This window comes from Oryzias latipes, chromosome 9, assembly GCF_053564925.1.
Source record: "Oryzias latipes strain Hd-rR chromosome 9, Olatipes_Hd-rR_3.1".
Taxonomy (NCBI): Eukaryota; Metazoa; Chordata; class Actinopteri; order Beloniformes; family Adrianichthyidae; genus Oryzias; species Oryzias latipes.
This window is the reverse complement of record NC_136245.1, coordinates 25,851,879-25,876,983: the sequence shown is the minus strand read 5'-3', so window position 1 is coordinate 25,876,983 and position 25,105 is coordinate 25,851,879. Positions and strand designations below refer to the sequence as shown.

At 38.6% G+C, this 25,105-nt stretch overlaps 2 protein-coding genes across 12 annotated transcripts in view; one reads left to right on the top strand and one right to left on the bottom strand.

The window, feature by feature from the left end:
* pde4d (phosphodiesterase 4D, cAMP-specific) overlaps window positions 1–12,493 on the top strand; it is a 180,949-nt gene extending 168,456 nt beyond the window's left edge. For all 10 annotated transcript variants that reach the window (XM_078953116.1, XM_020705821.3, XM_078953115.1 and 7 more), the window contains 9 exons: window positions 5,078–5,171; window positions 5,269–5,444; window positions 5,564–5,662; window positions 5,778–5,942; window positions 6,093–6,192; window positions 7,194–7,348; window positions 7,463–7,585; window positions 8,547–8,729; window positions 8,824–12,493. In XM_078953116.1, coding sequence (XP_078809242.1) covers window positions 5,078–5,171; window positions 5,269–5,444; window positions 5,564–5,662; window positions 5,778–5,942; window positions 6,093–6,192; window positions 7,194–7,348; window positions 7,463–7,585; window positions 8,547–8,729; window positions 8,824–9,330 — 1,602 coding nt within the window. In that variant the 3' untranslated portion in view covers window positions 9,331–12,493. The remainder of the gene's footprint in view (window positions 1–5,077; window positions 5,172–5,268; window positions 5,445–5,563; window positions 5,663–5,777; window positions 5,943–6,092; window positions 6,193–7,193; window positions 7,349–7,462; window positions 7,586–8,546; window positions 8,730–8,823) is intronic.
* Window positions 12,494–14,778: 2,285 nt separating this feature from the next.
* On the bottom strand, window positions 14,779–24,820 carry rab3c (RAB3C, member RAS oncogene family). 2 transcript variants are annotated; one of them, XM_020705822.3, is made up of 5 exons: window positions 24,692–24,820; window positions 22,810–23,034; window positions 19,955–20,073; window positions 17,560–17,684; window positions 14,779–17,025 (listed from the first exon to the last, which is right to left on the bottom strand). In XM_020705822.3, exons 1-5 carry the CDS (start codon window positions 24,707–24,709, stop codon window positions 16,835–16,837), a joined length of 678 nt encoding a protein of 225 aa, XP_020561481.1. In that variant the 5' UTR covers window positions 24,710–24,820; the 3' UTR covers window positions 14,779–16,834. The 2 variants fall into 2 exon arrangements, with proteins under 2 accessions (XP_020561481.1, XP_004072279.1); XM_004072231.5 differs by lacking the exon at window positions 24,692–24,820 and adding an exon at window positions 24,299–24,497.
* Window positions 24,821–25,105: the final 285 nt, after the last annotated feature.

Here is a 25,105-nt window from a genome sequence, read left to right as displayed (position 1 = left end):
CCCGCGAAAAGCTACACTGCTAAAGACGAGCTTTAGCTGGTATTTTTGTTGGAACTGTGAGGCTTTATGAGCAGAATCAGAACAAGGAAGTGAAGACTTTAACCACTTATGATTTGCCAGACTGATGACGTTTGATTAAGCCTCCAAGAATGATTGGTGGAGACAGTTGAAAGGGCGGGGCTTTTCTGAAAACAGAGCTAAAGCTGAGGCTAAATCGCGGTACCGTCATTCTTATCAAAGTGTCTTTAATAGAATCAAATAAACAGAAAAAAAAAGTATTTTACGATCTTTCATCTTCCTAACTACTCAGTGTTTTATCAGCCTGCTAGTTCCCCATTCCATTAAAACAGTCCTGCTCACAACTCAGAGGTGAATTTCTGATGAACTGCTGCTGCCCTGCAGAAACTATGTCCGACAAAATGACTTTTTTGGGGGCTAAAAATTGCATGATATAATTAAAAGACCACTGGGAACGCTTTAAAGTAGATCAAAAATTGATCAGGGTGGGTCTTAAAGCACTAATTAACTGGATTTACTTATGTCTCTATTTCAGTTGTATCTTGACTCTTTTCATCAGCTTTGAATTCTTAAGTGATGTTTTATGCAGTTTAAATTAATATTTTACCCACAGAAAGCATCTTTTCTCAACAAATTTCAAGATTTATATTCACACTGCAGCATTTTGCTATTTTGTGTTTGTTTTGTGTGTGCCCAGGCTCTGTCTATGTTCTTAAATTTCCAAACCGTAAATATTGCATTAACTTTCTTGATCCAAAATTTTAGTTTTTCTTCCTTTTAACTTAACTATCAAAGTCTCAGTTTTGTGGCTTTATCAGATTTGTGCACAGCAAGAACTGAATTTTAAGAAAGTAAATTAGAATCATATTGTCCTATTTTCTGTCTTGCAAGAAAAAGAATCTTATCCAGAAACTTTTTCAATAGCAAAATATTCTTAGTTTCAGACAACATATCTTAGTGACGTAACCGTTTTCTTAAAACAAGATTCCTTGGTAATACCATTTTTGTTACGCCAATGGCCGATTTTTTTGCTTATTCAAAGCAAATATTAAGATTTCTAGGGTTTCTGTTTTTTCTGTGTGCTCTTATTTCCCTTATTTCTAAATTGTTTTTGTACTTTTTGCTAAATGTATGTTTCTATCATTGTCTTTCCCTCCATATTACATTTAGCCATATATAGTTGTCCTATCTTTAGATGTCTTTTACAGCTCCTGGGCCAAAATCATGAATAGACTGGAGAGTCAATTCTCACACTCAGCTGTGTGTTCATTGAAGACAGTGGCTTTATTTGTCTGTATTGTGAAAGGTGTGGGCGTCTGCTGCCAGAATCAAAGCTGAAAGTGAGAAATCTTTTTTGATCTGGAGGTGTTTTCGGATACATTCAGCAGGGAATGGATATTTTTAGTCACTCCACGGAGGAACAAATTATACACAAGTCACAACTAAGCTAGGTGTGACACTTTCCAATTTTTACCCAATAGTTTGAGTTCACACCTCTTGACGAAGCTATCACTCGTGTGTATTTGCGTGACAGCTAGAAGATGGGGGAGGTTTGTGTCGTTAAAAAGTGTGTCTCCGAGGATTCTATTTGTGTATATGCACCAGCCAGCAGATAATTGTGTAAGTGCGTGTTTGTGATGGGCCTGTGCTGGCCTGCTTTAGTCAAAGTCATTGGATGCAGGGTAGCTGGTGGTCTCATCTGTTCCAGCGTAGCTGTAAATTACTTACAGTGCTGGGCAGGGTGAGGAGTCAGGGTGTGAACGAAGCGGAGAGCCATTTGGCCCCTTCTCAATCCATGCATCACTGGACCAGATCCTCATCAGATGAATGTGCATACAGAAAACCAGAAACATATTTCTATTTTAAGATTTCTTTTATTGTTTGATTTATTTCAATTTCAAAATAAAAGAAAATGGTTCCTTAAATTATAGATTTGATTCAAATATAATTTTTGTAATTTCTTTAAAAGTAGTGACCCTTTACACAATAACTTTTCTTTATGTGAAAACATTGGTAACGCTTTATAATAAAATAAAACAACCAAAACATTAACCCTTTGTCGCTAATTTGGAGCGTACTAATAGATCCAGGACTCAGCTGAATTTAGCATCACCTTGAAAGGGAAAGAAAACGTTAATATAGTTGGAAATAAATTCCGGCATGAAGGGAGATCAAATGATGGTTGTCACTCCTTTATCCTTTTTTATAAGGGGGAAAATGATCCTAACCGAAATGTTTAATTTTACGTTACCTTTTCCTTTAAGACAAAAACGATTTTTTTATGTTAATCAGTAAATACTTCACTCTTGAGAAATTCAATCTAATTTGAGTGAGGCCAATTAAAACACAGTTAAATGAAACAATGAGACTTTGTGTCTTCTGGGCATATGGTTAAATTCAGACTGCCATGAAGCTGCTCACTATGAGGCAACAGCGCTGACCAACACACAACCACCTGAAGTGGAGGCGTTTTGGCTTTGATGCCATGTTGGACATGACTGAAGATTTCCTAACCGTGAGGGGAAGTGGAACAATTGGAGCTAAATTAGCAGCTACAGGGATGCGATTCCTTAAAATCAGCAAGTCCACCATAAAAAAGTGAGACCTTTTTTCTGCCTCACAACACAGTAATAATTTACCTATTCTCAAGGCCTGATGACGATAAGATTTCCATACTTTCAAGGTCGACTGGCAATGATCTAAAGAAAAAAAAATTGGTAGTAAATTAAATTATCGAAAGTTTGTTTATTAGGAGAACTTTCTACTTTAATTGAGGAAATGAAATCTTCCTATCAGTGACTGTAACCTTCCTCTTAAATTAAAGGAGCTGGTTCTTGCCCTCAAAGCCAGCTGGACGCTGACTGTCTGTGAGTCTACTTCAGATAACTCATAATTTTTGAAAGGTTATGGTGTGTTTGGCTTTTGTATGTATTTACCTCACCTCATCAGTGATGCTAGTGTGACTCACCTCCCTTGAATTTTTGGGAGAGGCTGACCTCAGTAATGTGATAGTTTTTATCGAACTGGGTGAGGTGACATGCTTTTACATCATGCTGTAGCAAAGATTAGGTCAGTATACATGTAACTACCAGCAGGCCTATTTTTACAATTATGATGAATAAAGTATGTCCTGTAAATGCATGACGTGTGTGCGCCGTGCACGCACATCCGCACAAAGTGGCATCCCGCCACGCTGCAGGACCTAAACAAAAGGGAAGGGGCACATTTTTCCCCTGACTTCAATAGTGGCCAATCAAACAGCAGGTAGTCTCAATTCGAGCCAATTAGAGGTAATGATGAGCTCACTCTTTCTTCATATCTGAGTCGTGATTTGCTGCTAGAGTGTGACATAGAGGGAGAGGCAGCCTGTTCTCTTCACATGGGAGCATATGTCATGCCCAAAGAAGCAGGCAGCCACTCCTGTTTGGGACTGTTTGGTAGGAAAAAAAAATTGCTGTCCTGTTGCTTTGGTATATACTGAGCTTCTGCACTATCATCAATTATTAAGAGACTCAGCAGCGTGTCCCCATATTGGAGTGTTTGTGTGTGCATGTGCACATTTTGGCGTGTGTGGTCACAATATGCTCTGGGTGGATCTTTTGGGATCTGCCTTCCTGCTGCTTCTCTTCCAGAACCTGCTTTTCCTCTCTACTTTCTGGGGCATCGGAACATATTTGTGGACATTCTGAGAATGAGGACATGGAGCTTTATTTGTGGACTGTTCAGCTGATTTACTCTGAACGGATCTCTGAGGGCTCCTCAGACTGACGTCTCTTATTGGAGAGAAGGGCACAGCGCTCTTGTTTCAGAAGCTTTAGTAGCTTTCATCCAGTAAACAAGGAAACTCACAACTCTCTGCGTCTGGATTGCAATCTTTTTTTTGACTTGTCAAAATGCCGGAAGCAAATTATCTCCTGTCTGTTTCCTGGGGATATATAAAGGTAAGAAGTCTTTTCATGGTGGTCTATTTTAGTTACAAATTCACATGCTCCACACCTACTTTAAGGTGACCCTTTTTCAGGCTTTCTGTAAGGCAGGGTTTACCTTGAGACAAATTTGGACAAGAACAACCAAAATATCTGCTGTATTTGAACAAACCTTCAAAGGTGTGAATACTCCGGCTTCATTATCCATTTTGGTGCAGCCGAAGAGCTGATAGCTGATGGTGTTTGAACCAAACTGCACAGGGTGTAGATGTGGCTGAATGTATTGTTCAGGAAAAAGAAAAGTCTAAGCATTTCTTTTTTTTTTGCGTTAAATTAGAATTTTAAAGTAAACTAAAGTATTAAAGTGTTTTTTGTTGTTTTTAGTTTTTTTTTTTTATTATATCAGAAAACAATTCGGTGGGGAAAAATCTGGAACACTTGAATGTCTTCTTTGTAGGTCAACAGTCCTCTTGGTGGTTAGGACGCTCCATTTTTTTGACGTAATGAGGAGTTCTGTTTTATTTATGGTTGCAGAAAAAGTCCAAAAATATGTTTTCACCTTTTTTAACATTTATGCAGTGACGTCATCTCCTATGACTGGACTATTTTACATAACTAAATAGGTTTTAAAAATAGCTTTATCCTTTTTTTGTTTTGGTTTTTCTGCTCTACTAAAATTTAATGATCGGGAAAAATAGGGTTTTGATCTTTAGGTGACTTTATTTTCAAAGTTTCAGAATTTTTTATTTTAGTATTTATTGATTATGAAATTTAATTTAAAAAAAACGTTTTTACTATTTTTACGCTATCTTTGTTTTTAATTTTATTTTTTTATTTTTCATTGCTTTTGTGTTTCCAGCTCTTCTGCAAAAATGTCATTTTCTAAAACCCCTCTACCACATGCACCGGTGTGATACTCAAACCAATAAACTGTGATTACATTTGGATTTGCTTTTTTATATGGCAACAGGGTGGGTTAAAAAATGAGGAACGGAAAGAGACACTGAAGAAATAATCAATATGTTTAGAATAAATATAAAAAATGATCTTTACTCTTAAGGTGCTTGGACTGAATGTTAAAGCAATATTGAGCTGAAGAAATAATGATTTAACACCATAATTATTTTTCTCAGTTTAAGAGGATGTTGAATCGGGAGCTTACTCACTTGTCAGAGATGAGCCGCTCTGGCAACCAGGTGTCTGAGTTCATCTCCAGCACCTTCCTTGGTTAGTAACCACATATGAATTTTTATTCCAATAATTTAAAAATTAGTTCATAATCTAACGGTTGTGCTGACAATTTCGGTTTGTCTTTCTGATACAGACAAGCAGCATGAAGTGGAGATGCCAACCCCGCAAACGCAGAAGGAGAAGGAGAAAAAGAACAAGCCAATGAGTCAGATCAGCGGGGTGAAAAAGCTGCAACACTCCTCCAGCCTCACAAACTCTAACATACCCCGCTTTGGAGTCAAGACGGAGACCGAGGATGAACTGGCGAAGGTGTGTTTGGGTGCAAATAGTTTCATATAAATCCTATGGAGCTTGATTTTTTTTTTAATTTAATTGATGAATCAGGAAATATAAATGTTGTCTCTAACTTTGTTCTTCCCTGTTTTTAGGAGCTGGAGCATGTGAATAAATGGGGCCTTAATGTTTTTAAAATCACAGAATTCTCTGGTAATCGGCCACTGACAGTCATGATGCACACGATATTTCAGGTTAGACTCACGTTTTCTTGCTATCTAGTTTATTTCCTCCAAATTGTTCTTTCATTATTCATTCATAGTTCATTACTTGATGAAATTCATCTCTTTTTCTTGTATTTCTTTTTAGGAAAGGGACCTGTTAAAAACGTTTAAAATTCCACTCGACACCTTCATAACATACCTGCTGACCTTAGAAGACCATTATCATGGCGATGTGGCCTATCACAACAACATCCATGCTGCTGACGTCACCCAATCAACTCACGTGCTGCTTTCCACTCCTGCCCTTGAGGTGAGGCACACATGCAGACAAAGAGCAAAAGCACTCCGGCTTGGTCATAAGCTCGCAAACATTCAGCGCATGCTTCAACAATCAGCTTCAATCAAAGCCCAATCAATGACCTCTCTCCTACGCTCTGCACTCTGTCCTTTGTTCCCTCAGGCTGTGTTCACAGACCTTGAGATCCTTGCTGCCATCTTTGCCAGTGCAATTCATGATGTGGACCATCCTGGAGTCTCAAACCAGTTTCTCATCAGCACCAGTGAGTTGAAAAAGATCAAATGAATGTTTGCTCACAAATAATTCTGTAATAAGTCATCCTCTGTTGCATATTTCTTCCACAATTTAAACTAGAGTGTGAAATACTTTGCTAAAAATTAGACAATGTTTTCCTGGTGACATAAATGCAGGCACATCCACTGCAGATAGAAGCTCTTCAGGTACAATACAGCATTTCCTCGCTTTTTGCTAGACTTACGTTCAATATATAACCCATGATAGGGGAAATTAAGGCTGCAAGACTCCTCACTACACACTTTATATACTTTTCTCAGACATTACCAGTTTTACTTCTTTCTTTTTCTTTAATCTCTCAACGTTCAAACTTTTGAGGAAAATGATGTTCAGTATAATAGAACAAAAACAAAGATCTGCTTGTAATCGAATATATACAGGAGACATGGCACGGATGAGATTTATTGACAAGGTCAGCTGCAAATCAGGATGCAGAGCACAATGTACTGTCAAAAAATACAATAGTGCAAAATTATACTGAAAAAAATCAAATATTAGTTTATTGAGTTTTCAACATCACATTTACTCGCTGTGCCTTTGTAAATATTTTTTAACTTCAAAAAACTCCCAATGAATTTTTTCCGATAAAAATATTCAGATTTGTCTATTTTTCATATAAACGTTTTCTGTCACTGGGTACAGAAATATCAAAGACATGAGTTTTAAAATCTAGAAGAATAAAAAGTTACATTTGCATCTTTGAAGTTAAGTTTTAAATCTGACCTACATGTCTCAGAATACTTTGTATTTCTAGCTAGACTCCAACTAACAGACTGTTTGTGAGCTGAAGAGCAACACAGTTTGTTTTGTGCTGCATCCTATTCTGAAGTGATTTTGTGAAAAAACATTTCTAATGCTAATCCTTACATAAGTAAAAACATTTTAGCCATGATTTACTCAGTGTTTTTCACCTTTTAAAGTTGGACCAATTAAACCTGAAAACCAATCCTTGTCTTAATTTCTGTGCAGATTCAGAGCTAGCCTTGATGTACAATGACTCGTCTGTGTTGGAGAACCACCATCTAGCAGTCGGTTTTAAGCTCCTACAAGAAGAGAACTGTGACATCTTCCAAAACTTGACCAAAAAACAACGACAATCGCTGCGAAAAATGGTCATTGACATTGTAAGTTGAAATATATCTTAAAAGAAAATTTTTTTTTCCCCTCTAGCAACACATAAATGTAACCACCCTCCTCTAACGGCACACTTGTAATTAGTCTGTTTTTGGTGGTTCAAGGTGTTAGCTACAGACATGTCCAAACACATGAACTTGCTGGCCGATCTGAAGACAATGGTGGAAACCAAGAAGGTAACCAGCTCGGGTGTGTTGCTGCTGGACAACTACTCAGACAGAATACAGGTGAGACTTGAACTGGTAAGCTAAAGTGCTTTCTTTTGTGACTACAGAGCACAGCCACTCAGAGCAATCCCTGGTTATGAGCAGAGGCTAAGAAAAATCTGCTCTTCACTATATTAGAAAGTTTAGTCTTATTGTAAAAAAAAGTATTAAACTTTGTCGGTAGGAAGTCAAAGAGAAGAGTTTTAGCTTTCCAAACAGCACTGACTACAATTACCCAATCATGTAAGCTCACAGGTTTGATCTTAGCCAGAGTGAAGTCATTCCACTTGGGCCACATTCAGGAGATTGATGAGAAATCCATTCCGATTCATCCAGCTGTAAATAAATGGATCCATGTACGTCTTCATTTTCTTTGTCCAAGTTGGCATGCAGCTCAACATTGTACAGCTGGATAGCTCCAATATTGCTCGCCATTTTTGTTGCACCAATATTGTAGGTTGGGGGCGTGATGGGCTGTAAGCTAGCGGGAGAGAGTGTAAACAGCTCTCAGTTGATGTCCCGCCAACAACCCAGAGACGAATTTCTAATCCTAGAAATCCTGTCCTAGAAAATGACAGGTTTTTTTACTTTGGATAAAAATGACAGTTATAATTAAAAGACCACTAGGAACAATTTAAAAAGCCTCAAAAGATTATCGGAGTAAGTATATAATTTTGAATACCTTAGCAGATAAACACTCCATTCACCAAAACAGTAATGGCAGTAATTGACAATATGGCTTGCTAGAAAATGTGACCATTGATCAGTGATTCTTGAAACCAGGATGTAAGTTATAAAGACAAACTTTTCCCTGTTAAGCTCTCTCCTTGTATTTTGATGAAATGATGTAAATAAGCCAAAATCCTGAGGTTAAGCTGCACAGCAAAAACTGTGCTGCTCTGGGATCCTATCATGGATCATCATTCACAGCATTCTCCTGCACCTTTCTTTATTTCACATTACATCTCTTTTCTATGTTTAGGTTCTCCAGAACATGGTGCACTGTGCAGACCTCAGCAACCCCACCAAGCCTCTGCAGCTTTACAGACAGTGGACAGATCGCATCATGGAGGAGTTTTTCAGTCAAGGTGACAGGGAAAGGGAGAGGGGAATGGAGATCAGCCCCATGTGTGACAAACACAATGCTTCAGTAGAAAAGAGCCAGGTAGGACGCACAAGCTCAAGCAAAAGTTCTGTTTACTCACACATGCAGTGGTTGGACACAGAATGACTGTAGTTTTTAACTTCTTGCTCCTCAGGTTGGATTTATAGACTATATCGCTCACCCTTTGTGGGAAACATGGGCTGATCTGGTTCATCCGGATGCACAGGATATCTTGGACACTTTGGAGGACAACAGAGAGTGGTACCAAAGCACCATTCCGCAGAGTCCCTCTCCAGCTTTGGACGAACCGGAGGATGGCTCTCGACCCCCAGGAGGGGACAAATTTCAGTTTGAGCTCACGCTGGAGGAGGACGGGGAGTCAGACACTGAGAAAGACAGCGGCAGCCAGCCGGAGGAAGAGGAGGAGGAGGAGGAGGAGGAAGAGGAGGAAAACAGCTGTACTGACTCTAAAACACTCTGCACACAGGACTCTGAATCAACAGAAATTCCTTTGGACGAACAGGTGGGAGAGGACGAGGATGATGAGGAGGAGGAGCACGAGGAAGTCCTAGAGGGGGAGACACCCTGCTCAAAAGCTTGCGTTGTAGAAGAGGAGGTGACAGAAGAGGTAGAGGAGGAGCAGAAATCCTCTGAATCATAGCAGTTATGGACATCTCCTGACTAACTGCTCTTCTTAGTAATGACAGATGATTATTTATAGAATATTTTTTTGACTTTTGTGAGATCTGTGTTTTATACATCTGTGTTTCCTGTTCCAAAGCGCAAGCTGCTCTCCACCTTGGCCCCGTCCCTTACAGCTTTGTCCAGACACCCACCGGTACTCCCAAGTTTTTTTGCACTCAGGAAAACTCCTTCTCATTCCCATCTCCACTGAAGTGGTGTGTCTTTATTTCACTTTGACACCTCCCCTTAAGGAACCCAAGTTAAAGGTGTGGACTCAGACTCCACAGGCTGCTCAGTGCTGCTTCTACTTTTTAGCATTTTTGCTTTGTCTCAGCTTCGCCTGAAAGTTAAATAGTGTCTTTTTTTTCTTCTTTTTTTTCAAGTGCCCAAAACTCAAAACAGGAAACTCCTGGTAAAAATGCCACACTCAAACAAATTAGGAAGCTCGTTCTGCTGGCATTGGTAGCTGCAGCACACAAGATAGCTCCTCAAGACACATTTCTGATGTGGAAGTCTTCCTTGTGAAAATCTGACTGACACAACGCTTAAACCTTGGCAGCCGCGTTGCTGCTCCAGACCTCAGTTTGATTTTTATATCTGTGTACAAATTAAGATATTTTCTAGACTTTACTTTTGCAGTCCAAGGCTTTCTTTTGTTAGTAAAGAGGATGGTGGGACTTTTTGCAAAGCAACAAGGAGAATTATGTCAAAGATATTAAATGTTTTTTCAGCTCAATTATAGATGTTCTGAGCTGTTTGCACCAATAGCATTTATATTACTACTCACATGCCACTATAGTCATATTTAGTTAGTCTTTTGTTAAAGGCATTTAAATAACCATTGTTTTGGTGAGAGTTTTACTGAGACAGAAGCAGAAACCTGAGGTCTTATGCTTCACTCTCTGACGTGGATGAAGCCTTTAATTTTTTATTATTGTTGCCTGCAGTTCTTTTGAACACATCCTGAGACAATGCAATGCTTTGTAGTTGAGACAAAAAGCACCTTTTTTTAAAGCTTGATTAGTGCTTGAAGTGTTTAGAAATAGTAATGGTGTTTCAAACTGCTGGAGTGAATTTTATACCAACATTTTAAAAGATCTTGCTTTATTTTTCTTTTCTATTTTTTTCTTGCTTGAATTTTGCCACTTATGAATTTGTTTTTTCTGCTTAAAAATGTTTGAATTTGCCGCCAACAACGTGAGAACTCCTGTTCCTGTCTTTGTTTATCGGACAAGACAATCAGCTCCATGAAATCTAGATCGGTCTATTCTTTACATAGATTTTTGAATGCACTAATTCATATTTCACTTCTTGAATATGTTTGAACTCGCCAAAAACGTTGATGCTTGAACGCCTGCTTGCATTGTTTTGCTTTACCTTGGCCAGGAATCTCCTTTTTTACGTCTTTTTTTGAATAACATTACAACCTTCGCTATTATTTATTATCATACTTATTATTATCATTATAAGTGTGGTTATTTTTGCAATATAAACGTGGTACAGTAAATATTTCACTGTAGCATAAACCACATGCTTGCCGGTTCTGATGGTAACAATTGGGGTGTACAGAAATAAAATCTTTTTTTTATTTTTAAGAAAATCGACAAATGAAAAAGAAAAAACAAAACTTTTAACACATCAGTTATTTTAAATATGTGGCATTTATTTCTCCATTTTCTCCTTTTATTTAAACTTTCATTTTGTGCCAATTTTGATTGTTTTTATTTTCCATCCTCACCCAATGACCTTACCTGTAATAGAGAATAATCTGGTTTTATTGCTGTTTACAAACATATATTTATTGTGCTGTATATAATATATAATTATTAATGTTATTACTATCATAATGCAGTTTGCTGTAAATGGTTGATTCTTATCATCCCTTTTGGTGATGGCGTGGCTGTATTATGTACCTCTTGTTGAGAGAATGTTTATTACACAGGAGCTTTGGTGTAAAAAAAAACAACTGATCCATTGACTTGTCGCTTATCCGAGATCTAGCTCAGAGAAGAAAGGGGGAAAAAGGCAAAATTTTTGTTTTAATTTAATTTTTTTAAGAAACTGTTCCTTGGCCCATGGGCTGTGCCTTAAAGTCATCATTTACTTTTAGCCTTTTCTTTTTGATTCTCTTTGCTGCATTAGTGAATCTCCTGGCTTTGTTTGACCTGATCTCTTGTTGAGAAAAGTTACCTTTTCATTCCCAAGGCCAAACAAAATAGGCTTTGTCACCACTGCTGCACTGTGGGTAAAACTGAGTCCCAGTGCGGAGGTTTAGGTCAACCACAAGCCATAGATTTACTAGATGAGTGATTGTGGCCTAAAAGTCTGAGAGTCACATTTGCTGCAGGGCCTGGTCCGAACCTCTCAATCTGCGCTTGTGCCCTGAAACACTGAAACACGTGCCACAACCTGTCAGATGTGGATGATAGAGTCGTCCACACCCTGATTGTGTCACAAACACTGAACGGGGCGCCGCAGCAGGGTGGGAGGCCAAGTCCTTGCGAAGCACAGAGGCTTTGACACACATCTGCATGTTCAGCCACTGCTGCATTAAATACGGCTGAAACACTGACGGTGTGCTGCTTTTCTATGCTTAGCCCACACTTTCACTCGCATTACTTGCAATACCCAAAAACCACTGACGTCATTCTGCCGGGACAGGAACAGGGGTTTAAATGTGTTTCTGTGCTGATAGAAAAGGGAGGGCCAAAGGGGTGTGTGTGGGGGTGGGGGTGCTGCGTCATTGTTCCGAAAACAGGGACTCTTATTTTGACACGCATACTGTAGATTTTGAACAGCCCTGGACCAATGGAAATAGTGGGATCTTTTCTCATTGTGCGTTCTATTTTTTTATGGTGTGACAGGAAAACACAAACTGTAACTTTTAAAAAACAAAACAAACTTAAAAAAAAAAAAAGAAAAGGTCTTCAGGACAATTATTTTTGGGGTTTTGTCTTTAAATTGCCAACCTGTCTGGACGATTCACAGGACAGTTCAAATGTTATTTTAACCAATTTCTTGTTAATCGCAGTCTATTGGATAGCACTGTAGATCATACAACTTTGTGTAGGAAAACAAAAACGATGAAAAAAGTTTTTATATGCAATGGATTAAATAAAAGCATGGGTTGATTCTGCCTACTTCCTGGTCTGTCGTTTTGTTTTTCAGAGTTGGATAAGGATGAAGTGATGAGGTGAGTTTTTGAATGGCCATAAAATAACTCAAAATCCTGCAGGCAGTTTGTGTGTTTGATGTCAGTCAAGCACATTAATAATAGTCTGTTTCTTTGTCATCAGAAGGTGAAATCTTTAAGTAAAAAGACCCTATTTCAACAAAAATTGTCTTAGTTTCTGTCTTGCAAGAATAATCTTATCAAAAAAGTTTTTCAACAGTAAAATAATCACAGTTTAAGGAAACATTTCTTAGTGACTAGAATTGATTTCTTACAATAAGAATTCTTGGCAAGACAGTTTTTCATACCCTATTGGCAGAACTTTTTGCTTATTTAAAGAAAATCTGCCAATGGTAAGAATTTTTAACTTATTTCTAAGGGGGCTGTTTTTGCAGCTCTGCCGGCAATGCTGGGACACAAAAACGATCCTCATTGACAATGAAAAGGTGGCTGTTTTTCAGTGTTCGAGGCACACTGTCCGGCATTTTTTCAATCCGACCTTGCTCAGACACCCCTGCTTTTCATGACTGTCAATGTCATGCTTCTGTAAAACCTGATGATGAGCTGAATCAGGTGTGCGTAAGCAGAGCAACATGGAAAACATGCAGGACAGTGTTCCCCAGGACCAGGGTTGGAAAACACTTTTAATGCATGAGTCAAATGCAAAACGTTTTCCTTCATCCTATCTCTTTCTTTGATTAGCAGATGTGGTTTGGTGTTCTCTACGAGTTCCAAAAATATTTGAAGCTATTTATATTACTGGTAAGAATGTTTCAATGTTTTATCATATCTACTAACTTGTTTTCTTGCAGCTTCTCTCTGTTTTTGTGTTTTCTTTTTTTTTGGGGGGATGTATTCAGACTGGACACATTTGGTTCGCTTTTATTGATCCAGAGTTCATTTCCTCCGATAATCTGGAACAAGTTTTCAGTCTGAATACACCCAAGCGGACCCCTGTCCAGGACCAGGAACCAAACTTTCAAGCTCAGTCCGTTTCCAATCGGACTGAGCTTTGGTTCGCTCTGAGATTCCTTAGTCTGAATACAATTCATTTCTGGAGCGAATCAACTGCCCAAATCGGCCACCGTAGCCGACGTAAACAGAGTAGGAATGAAGCAACAGATGAGCCCTGGGGTAGTTTAACCCTTGTGCTTTCCTAGGCACTTTAACGTTGGGAGTTGGGTCGTCTAGACCCACTAGACAGTGCTCTGAACCTTTTTTCTTCAATGATTTGTAAACCTCTCTGGTGTCCATGGATTCCATGAAATCTTTCCACCTTTATCCACTTTTGTCATGGTAGGAATAACACATCAAAGTAAGGGTGGGGTCATCTAAGATAGCACAAGGGTTTTTAAACACAGCTGATCGGGTTCAAGTTAGGGTTTTGCATGAGTCAACCTATGTGTGCCACACAAAACCCACTCAGACACATCTTATCTTTCAATTTCTTCCGATTCATCCAAGGTGGAAAAAAAAAACTCCTCATCAAACAGTTTTCGTAAACAAGAAGCAAAACACTTTTCACTGTCTCAACATGTTTAAGGCTTTTATGTGTCCTTTACCGAAATAGTGGGGTTACCTTAACGCTAAAACACAAGCCCATATCATTATACATTCTCTGCAGACATTATCATTGGGCATAACCCATTCAGGTTGGCAGGTGACAGACATTATTTCTCCGCCAAACCACCTTTTTCAATCTGACTGCTCTACTTAGAAATTTGTTGATGTATCCAACACATAACATTAAATTTAGGAATTGTTATCCAAAGTAATGGAATCTTTTCTGTAAAGCTACTTGTGCATTTTTCCCCCCAGCCCCTAGCGTCAGTGGAAGTGGGGAGCTCTTGAGGGACGTAATCAGTTGGAGGTTGTCAACTTTTGTTGAATGTTAGCAAACTATAGAAGCCTGAAAAGTCTGTAGGTCATAAATAGTGCTGTTTATTAGTTTGCACTGGCAGATCAGTACAGATCACATTAATCATCTTGAAATGCCTTCATATTGACAAATAAAAGCACATCTGTTTGCTCAATGATTCTAAAACATTTTTTTTATTATAATGCAAATGAAAGAAAATTACCTCCTGGATGAATTCAAGCTTTTCACATTGACGTTTTGTTGAGACCTCTTTCTAACACTAGATGGTGCTAGCTCCCTTGATGTGTGATCAACAGGCAAGGTTAGACGGCAGAAGCCTGCAAATCCCCTCCATCTTGCTTTAGCACAGTCAGTAACAGAGAACACGGAGCCACTCATAGATTTAGATTTTATTTTCTATTATCTCAAAAACTTTGCTTGCACTCCAAGAAACAAATATATCCAGCCGCATCTAAATGTCCTACGATTACCCATCGACTGTGGTTATTCCTCTTTGAAATGAATCTTGAATTGGGAGCTACAATGATTTATTTCCTGGCAATAGGTTATACTGTGACACACATGAACAACTGCACACTCTTAAGACTACGTGTGCCAATGTAAGGAATAGGTTCTTATAGCTACGTTACTTGAATCCCTTTTCTTATAGAGTTACAACAGTACAGTATATGGCATGAACTAAGTCATTTCCCTGACTATCTTTCACAATAACACTGCATTTTGACATGATAATACAAGTTCAGTCAACACCCAACAGCTAGCAGGAACAGCATACAGTACGTGAATACATTTGTACAAAAATGATACACAAACAATGCACTATTTAACTGTGTTTCCCCAATAATGGCAGGTACATGCACTCACTCGCACACATCATCAGCAGATACTGGAAAAAATAAAGCACTAATTCTGTTTTAGTAACTTTTTTCCAATTCTGCTGGTCGACTTTCACACACAAACACCAGGTTAAGAGCTGTTTGCTCCAGGACAGGAAGGTATTTACAGGGATTATTTCATAAAATATTGCACTTATTGGCCCATTGCATCTCATAGCAAGTGCTACGTCAATGCTTCTAAATCTGAAACATAGAGTGATATATACAGTGTCTTATAATATAAACCTACATTGATCTGTGAGGACTGACTTCATGCATTTTTTTCGATTACTTTATTTCACAATGCAACAAACAGCTGATGATGCTAAAGGAACTGCAATGTAATGTCATTTGGCACTTTTTTTCCCTCCTCCTATGAGATAGACTTGAAGTTTCCCTTTTTATTATTATTAAGTGTAACTTTTACACACAGACATGTAAGACAGCACAGTACAATATGCCTGCAGTTAGGCCGGTTTGCCGTTTAAACTACTGTATATTTATAAAGTTTTTTAAAAGCAACTTTCTTAATTGGTTTTTAAAGAAGGGAATTTGTTTTACAGCACAAAAGCATGCCGACTCGGAAATTATGGCTGTTTCTTCCATGCCGGAACTGGTTTTCGGTTTCAAACATACACTTTACTGTGCTTTGACAACATTAGGCTTTGATTTGATGAACGATTGTGGATGGAGAGGTTCGGATAAGGCCCATCTTTAGATAAAACAGCACATCAGTGACTTTTTTTGGCAGCATGCTCCTTGCATTACACAATAAAGGGTCACCTCAGAGGCTCTAAACAACATTTTTTTTTTTTTAGATTCAAAGAATCAGTAATTAAATCAAAGAAACCAAAGGGAAGAAAAGTTCTGACATCACCATGACTGATTCATTCTGACAGTAAGCAGGACACAGGAACTCACGGAGGCCATGTTGAAAATGCTAAAAGGCCACTGTTTTTTTTTTTTTTTTCTATAGGTAGAAGATTTTTTGGATGGTGGTGTGACATGGCACTCACACTCATGCAAACCCACGCTCACCTACTGCACAGTCAGAGCCGCACACTTAATGTTACAGTGATTACACAAAAGGAAGCTGCTACATCGTCAAGTGCTCAAAATCCACAGTTTGGCAGCTTTGGGAGTCAAAAAGGAAAATACCAACAAAACAGAAAAAAAAAGACTTGTTAAAGCACTCGCAGACTATATCCCTCATTTTATAAATATTTAGGTCTTAAAGATATTAAAGGTTGCCCGTACACGTGAACAATGTACTTCAAGCCCTATCAAACATAATTAGTTAATATTTATTAGTCTAACCAGCGTAAGGATGAAAATATAGTTTTGCTATACTCTAGATATCCTGTGATTCCACGTATTTGACAACAGCCATGAGTGTTTTCTTGGTTAATTTCTGTTTTTCTAAGATGTTTACGCTGTGATTTAATAAGCTATTCTAATATGCTAAACAGGGTTTGAACTGCAGTCCAGGGAAGGCGGCGCGATCAGGTGTGGTAATCCAATCGACCACCTAACAGGACCCTTGGCGACTGGCGCACTAACAGTTGCATCCCTGCTGTTGGAGAGGCGGTGCACTGTCTGTGAGTTTGGCAGTGGGGGCTCCCGTGGTGACGGCCGGGTCAGTGTCCAAACTCTCAGACATCTTGTCGCAAATCAGGTCGACAAGACGTTCAAAGGTCTGCTTCACGTTGATGTTGTCTTTGGCGCTTGTCTCAAAGAACTCAAAACCTTAATGTGGGACAAACAAAAGTGAGAAATGTGAGACTATATTGTTAAAATTCATCATAGTCTTATAGATTCTGTTCAATTTTAGGAAAGCTTTAAAGACTCCCTCCAAACATCTTTTGATCTATTGTAAAACCATTCCCAACATTGGGACAGTTTTAAGCCGAATGCCAGCTCAGAAGGGGAAAACAAAATGGATCTATTCGTCTGCAAGTGGATGCATCATAATAGAGCTGAGCAGAGAACCCATCATATTTTTAAGTCTGCTCCTGATTCACAACAATTTAAATAAAGAAATACTCAGAACTGAATTTTAATCTTAATTTTCTTAAGATCAAGAGAAACATGCTAAAAACACAATTTTCATCTGAGTGAGTCTTCAAAGCAATTCTACTGTGAGATCAACATAAAAGAGAGAACGGTAATGAAAAGAGACTTTGAGTCAAAAACAAAATATTTTCCTGCAGCATTGTTATGTTAAAGATGTTGCCATTGAATATAAAAAGCACAAGTGTCAGATGTTGTTGGAGGACCTACCAAGCTGTTCTGCCAGCAGTCTGCCACTCTCCACTGAGACAACTCTCTCTTCTTCCATGTCACATTTATTCCCAGCCAGCACCACCTGTGCATTATCCCATGAGTAGGTTTTTATCTGGGTCGACCTGTACAAAACAAACAAATCACATTTACATTTTTGTTCACAGGAAATCTCTTTTCTTCCGGATCCTTTGTGAACAGACAAAGATTCAAAAACATGATCCAATGTTTGTTTGCAGTTTGAAGGTGTCCTGAATTCGCTTGATTTAAAATCTGAATCACTGATTGCATCAGTGGAAAAGTGGGTCAAATGCTTGTCTGTGCTGAAAATGCTCAAATGTGACATCATTTTTTATGTTCTGTGTTATCAATGGCACACACACCAACAGGAATTATATTAGGAGCATTTTAAATATTGAATTAACAAAAACACAATATTTTTCTCAGTCAGTGACAAATGAAAACTTCCTTGGATGAAAACAGGATATTTCAAAGTTATAGCAGAAATCGCTAGGATTTTGTGCTCCATTTTGACCTTTGCTGGCTGTCGGAAAAAAAGGAAAAAAAAAGTAGAAAGGAATTAAGGGAACGAACTTCTCTGTGGTGCTGCAGTTTGACTTAAAGTAGGCCAGCGAACACACCACAGGCGGAAAACAGGAGAGACAGAGCAAGCAGACGGGAAGAAGCATCGACTCGGAGAGCAGCCTGTTCAGAACACTCGCCCTTTTTCTGGCAGATTTTATGTGGGTCAACCAAAATGTTCCCTTTCAGACCAAAACCTTTGTTTCATCACAAAAAAGTGATGCAAAGTTTTTATTTAATCGCTATGTTGGGAGTTGAAAATGGAAAAGAAATTGATGAATAGGTTCATCTTTAGCACATAAATGCAATTGTTCATCATGGCCCAATATTTGTGATGTGTGCATTAAAATCTCTCCTCTGGTTTGTCTGTGACTCAGGCAGGAAATGAGCACGTCATAAGCTTAATTCAGACACAGTCAGGGAAGGAGTCGTTGCCATGGCAACCCCTCTTTTTTTCTAATTCAACCTTGTCACAAGGAAAGAGGGAGAGAGAAAGCTGGGCAAATAAATGGCAGAGGGAAAAAAACGTTTTTTTTTCTTGTCTGTAGTGGATGGATTTGCTCTCTGGGTACCCTTTGGGATTTTTGCTGCCAATAATGCATCACTCTTTTTTTAATTAGATCCACATCTTGGACAGTTCAGAAAGGCTTTAAAACACAACCTGATGTCTAAGTCTGACCTTTGGAATATTTTGATCAATAAATATGAGAATTTTACTCCAAAGTCTGCTAATAATAGTATGTAGCCCTCTGACTTTATTGGCTTTTAGCCATTTTATTCTAGATACAAAAGATTGCTGGATTTAAAGTTTGTTCTTGTTTTGGATTACAAAATAAACACTTTAGACAGGAGCAGGGGCTGCCTTTTAAGCACTCGGTGAAGCGTTGCTATCACAGGATATATGGAAACTGCCCTCGACAACCAAAACCAAAAACCTGCAGGTGAACCGCAAAAAACTAAACACAATCTAAATCAAACGATTTCCGATGATACAACACCATACGCATATTTCCTTCATTGAAAATTAAAGATCTATCCCACAGAAATCTCTCTGAGCAGCTTGACAGGTGGAAAAAAAAACAATGGCACTTTATGAATCCAAACAACCGATCAGCAAAAATGCGAAAAACACTCTGACCTATGTATGGAACAAACGGAATTTTGAAAGCTGTGAATTAAATATCACGTTAAAATGCTCCAATTTTTAATGGAAAATATATATTGATGTTTTTTTAAAGTCCAAACTAAATTAAGATGGTTTAAAAACTACCAGAGTTTAAATATGGCAAATATGTGCCTACATTTATTAGGTTTTGGGAATTGATGTGATCTTTGACCAGCGCTCAATAAAACACCTGTTGCATTGTTGGAAAGATTCAACAGGAAGATGGAAAAATCCACTCTTAATTACTTGCATTACATGTGGTTTAATGGACAAACAAGTTAATTGTCCTTGATGTTTATCTTGATGTTTGTCGATGTTTATGTAACAGATGTGATTATGTGAGTCATTTACCTTAACATGTTGTCATTTTACGCGGTTCATATATGAGTTTGCATCACTAACATGTGCAGACTGTAAGACTTAAATCCATCATCATGAATAACACACATGTGGCTCAGCTTGCAAAAATGCATGTGACACACGTTTGATCACTGAGTCAGACAAAGGTGCTGCTTAACACAGCTTAGCTTGCTGCTAGCACTAAGAAGAAGAAAAACAATGGACCTGTTGGTGTGGAGCTCATCAAAATGTAAATTATTTACAGAACAGTAAGACTGAAGATGGCTCTTTTAAACAAACTTAACGTACCAGTCCTGCACGGCACCAAAGGACTCCTCGTTGGTGATGTCATACATCAGGATGAAGCCCATGGCGCCACGGTAGTAAGCAGTGGTGATGGTCCTGTAGCGCTCTTGGCCTGCAGTATCCTACACACAGAGAAAACCTGATTTTAGATTAACATGAGGACTGCTGGCTGTGAAGCAACACTGAGAGGATTCTGTACGGCGGAAGCCGCAGATGCAGATCATAACATCACTGAGAGCACACAGATAGTGTTAATACTCTCCTGCTTATCCATACCTACAATTGCCCCAGACATAATTTATTCTGCTCATGATGTGAAATTAATCATTATGCTAATTGCCTTACTGGCTGCACATTGATAATGTGCCAAAATGTGTTTTAGCTGATACGAATGATTCCTCCCTTACTCCAATAAAACAATCAGTCAGTCCCAGTAAAGACTCTGAGGTAACAGCTCAGCTTGTGGCAGGCATATTGTCAAAAAGGTGCAAAAAGTAAAAATTGAAAAATAAGTTAGTTACTGCTTATCTATTTGAGTACTTTAAACAAATGACCCTCCACACAAATAAAAAACAAAAGAAGGGAACATGCTTCTAAAACCAAGATTTCTCTTGATCCTCATACTAATTGTCAGTAAACATTACTGAGCAACTGTTGCTTTGAATGTTACATAATAGAAATTGCCACTCAAGTGGCTCCCTTAATAACTGGGTTTGCTGTGTTGTTTTTCCACCCACGGCAAATGTGTTTCCTGCCTGGGTAATCTACGTTAGCAGTCTCCCAGGCGCTCTGCTTGGCTCCTGTCAAACAGACACCCAGCAGGCAGCTCTGGATTCTGTTTACCGCACCCGTTTTGTTTTCTGTCAGTCTGCACATGGCTGCAACTGTGTTCTAGTTATAGCCAGTGGACACGTACGACCTTCACCGCATGGAGATGGAGCTGAAAGCCTGCTGACTTTCCACTCTCACATTACTGCTGGGATCTTTTGTTACTTTACAATTACACAAAAACAATAAAACCCTTCTGCTCTTTGCTCTATAGATTTATTCTTTGTACAATAACATTCTGACAAAGACAAAAGCGGAAACTAAGTCCTTTCCTTTTCTTGTTCCTGTGTATATGAAAATAATGCTTCTTTATGTGTCTGTTCTTTCTCAAGCTTGTTTTTTTTTCCCCTAAATTCTCAATTTTCCATGTTGCTGGGCCAAATTGATTCTCCAATGAGTGCTTGACAATGATCGTGGCCTTCTCCTTCTGTTTTTGTTTGTCAGTTTGCTTGTTCTTGATTTGAAAGACATAAGGAAAAAAAGACAGTGGGGAGGAGTCCTTGAGTCTGGATAATTTGAGTGCTTTGAAGAGCTTTCTTTGTAGTCTGCAGCTCAGCAGAATCTCTTCGAAGCAGCTGACTACATCAGGGGATGAAGAAGCGAGAAGACTGACCATAGCAAAACCTCCCCCTGACTTCCTTTGTATCTGTTTTGGTTGATTCTTCATCTATATCAGCCTCATGCTATAACTGAAAAAATGTATTTGGCCAGTCCTTGTGAAGTTAAAGAATAACTTGCTGTTGGGTAGTAATCTTGGCCCAAAGAATTCCTATTCCTCCCTAATATGTTTCCTTTTTGCTGCAGTTATGTGGTCTTATTGTAGTTGTAAACACAAGTGCTACAGAATAATGGATTTATTCCTCTGTTCTTTTCCTTTAGGCGGTGGCTAACTGCAGCAATAGGCAGTTTCTGTGACAAAAAAAGAGCAAACTCTCTACAGCAATGATGGGAATGGATGAGAAGTCAGGAAATTAAATAAACCAAAATAAAATTTTTCTTTCTCTTTGCTTTCGCTCTCATAGGTACCATCAGGCAATCTGCTTCAACAGCTCAGATGAACTCCAATTAAACAAATGCAGACATTTTCCTCAGAAAGGTGTTGCTTCTGCATTCCTCCCTGCAGTGCGCCAAGCTAACACTTACTAGTCTCTTGTCAGAAATGTTGAGATTTCCATCTGTTTCCGCGCTTAGATAAGTGATAAACACACAGCATATCATTTGCTTGATTTTGATTTTAAAAACTGAATCTTTCTGCCTTATGTATGGCAAGCTTTGGAGCCTTAAGAGTTCCTCTTGTGTTTCTTTAAGAAAAAGAAAAAAGGAACTTGATCTTAATGCCAGAACCTTAAATTAAACTGAACTTAAGTGAAAATTTACACTAAAACAAGCTGAATATCTGACTATATGGTGTCAGGGTTAAAAGCCTCAGTTACTGACACATATGGATCAGTGATGAAAGATATTGTAAGACTGACTTAGCAGCAGAACAATGATAAAAAATATATAATCTTTAGAACGATTGTTTTAAAAAAGTTCTAAATACCTGTTTTGCTTTAGAGAAACTGTCACTATTAACAAAAAGTAACTACTGTATGTTTTCTTAGTTATGCAGAACGAACAGGAAAAAATAATGTTCTGTGACATGTAGGATTGATTCCAGAGCAATTAAGACAATAACTCACATAAAGCTTCATCAGTTGCTAAACAAGTTTGTTTTGATTTTAAATAAATCCTCCTGTGTAGACAAGAATGGGAGGAGCTTGTCTGTGTGTCTTAACCTCAAGTAGAACTGACCTCTCCAATGTCTTCTAACTGCATAAAAAGACCAGCTCATATGTATTTTTAGGTCTTTGTCTCATGTGTCAGTTGTCAGTTGTTGATTAAAATTCAAGCTGTTGGCATTGGTTTTCCAAAACCCAAGTTACTTTTAACCGTTACATTTTCCATGTCCTTTTGTCTTTCCATGCATTTTACAAAGTTGACCACTAGGGTTTGCAACTGTGTAGCTCTCAAACGTGTCATTATCATACCCAGATCTGCAGTTTAATCCTCTTGTCGTTCTTGTACACAGTCTTCACTTTGAAATCTATGCCCACTGTGCTGACGAAGGCTGAAGTGAAGGCGTCATCAGCGTAGCGGAACAGGAAGGACGTTTTACCCACGCTGCTGTTGCCAATGATCAGCAGCTTGAACATATAGTCAAAATTTTGATCTCCTCCCTCCCCTTTCCCTTTTGCATCCTGAGTGGCAGCCATCTGAAAAGCGACAAACAGACACAAGTGTTGGAGAGGAGGCATTAGGATTCTTTTTACCTCGAGCAGGCCTTGAGCCTGGATCAGGTGACATTTATAAACTGCAGCTTCAGTAATTCATGGACTATATTTTCTTTCAATAATGGGGTAATATATCCCATATCACATGATCTTTGCTGCATCTTATATCTTGTTTAGTGCTACTTGCTGTGCATGTAACAAAAGTAGCACCATATTGACCCAGACAGGGGTAAAGACAGCTCTTGTCCTGTCATTATTTTCATTTTAGAATCACATTTTATTGAATCTATCTCTCTCTCTCTATATATATATATTTTAGTGCACTTTCATACAAAACATTAGCATGCTGATATCTGAACCTAACTCATTTCTAAACATCAAAAACTGATTTTAGGCAATTAGGAAAAACAAAATATGCACCCATCAGGAAGTAAAAGAGTCCATATTGTGTGCAGATGACAGTAAGAGCATGTTGTACAGGCAGATCAGAGGTGACAGAAGGCTGCATCAAGCAAACCAGCATGACCAGCACAGCAAGCTGTTGGTTCTATGAATATTAGATAACAAACTGATTTTCCCCCCATCAAAAAGTCTATTTAATCACATTAGAGGGTAACATCTTTAGGACAAATTTTAGCAAATAAGGTCAATTGTGAGTTTTTTAAGGAATGTTTGTTTTTTTTTTTGAGCAGGCAAAAATAAAAATAAATGAATGTGTATATTGAGGTCATATTAAGCAAGCTGCTGTTTTGATGTCCCTGCAGCTCAGAGAGGGGCTCAGAAATGGACCTCTCCCTTTAACCACAATGAACAATTCCCTGCAAGCTGTCAGGAGTCATCCTCCAGAGAAGTACAACTGAGATGACAGGTCTATACTCATTTCCCCCTCAAGGTGAATGTTGGACAAAGCCTCGCTCCTTTGAATGTGCAGCGAAGCCGATGCGGTAAATAAAAGATGTCAGACCTCCATCATGCGCGCTCTGCGCCGGGTTCATGATCGCACCCATGTGTTTCCAAGGACGTCGGATTTTTTATTTGTATTTTATTGTATTGCAAATAGCATCCAAATCCCAACATCCTCACGTTTTAATATGAAACACCGGGATGCACTTGAGGAGCTTCATGCCTGCTACTGTAAGACAAACGGCTCTGGACACGAGGTCATCTCATCTTTTATGGCATTCTTCCCCAGAACTGTTAATATCTAAAACTATAAAAACGCTTCGAGGACATTGTGTGAACAAACCTGCGTTGAAGGCTTCGGTTCCGTCTGTGTGCGTCCCTCTGAGGTTCGATTCCCTTTTATTGTTATTTATTTATTTTAATTTTTTTTTATTCTAGTGCAGTCGTGGATTTTTTTTCCTCCTTCCTTCTGTCTCCGACCAGTTTCAGCACCTGGGAGCTGTCCCCTCCGCCTCGTATCTGAGCTCAGGCTGACGAGGAGCTCTGACGTCATGGCTTCATAAAGATGGGAGTTGTAGTTTAATGCTTTGTCATGCGTTAGTTAGCCCGCGGAGCATCTTAAATACTGATAAAAACCTAAAATAATCTCTTTGTGCGGCTTTTTAGATAATAAATATTGACGATTTTCATCTTTGAACAGACTTAGATAGATTTTTGATAAAATATGGCACCTTACCTTCCCATATAAGTCCATTTTATCCTCAGTAATATTCTATTCTTCTATTCTTTTCTTTTTTTCTATTCCAAATGGATAGCACTGGTTTTTTTTTTCTTTTTATCAGCCGCTCTTCTTTCAGCTCTATGGTTGTCTCCGCCCCTCAAACTCCGCCTCAGAAAGAGATCAGACGGCTGTGCAAATAAAACGAGCATTGTTATTATGGGCCCTATGAATGGGGCCGCATGCGCCTGCAGCACAGTGCAGTGGCGTGGGTGCAATATTTGCAATTATAATTAGACCTTTTTGTGGTAGACTGAAACTATATTTCTGATGAGCACGTGTTCAACTGTCATCCACGGTCGTCAATGGAGTTCACTTGTAAACCACATCAACAGACATTACATAATCGTGGACTCTATCCAGCAGCTTTCC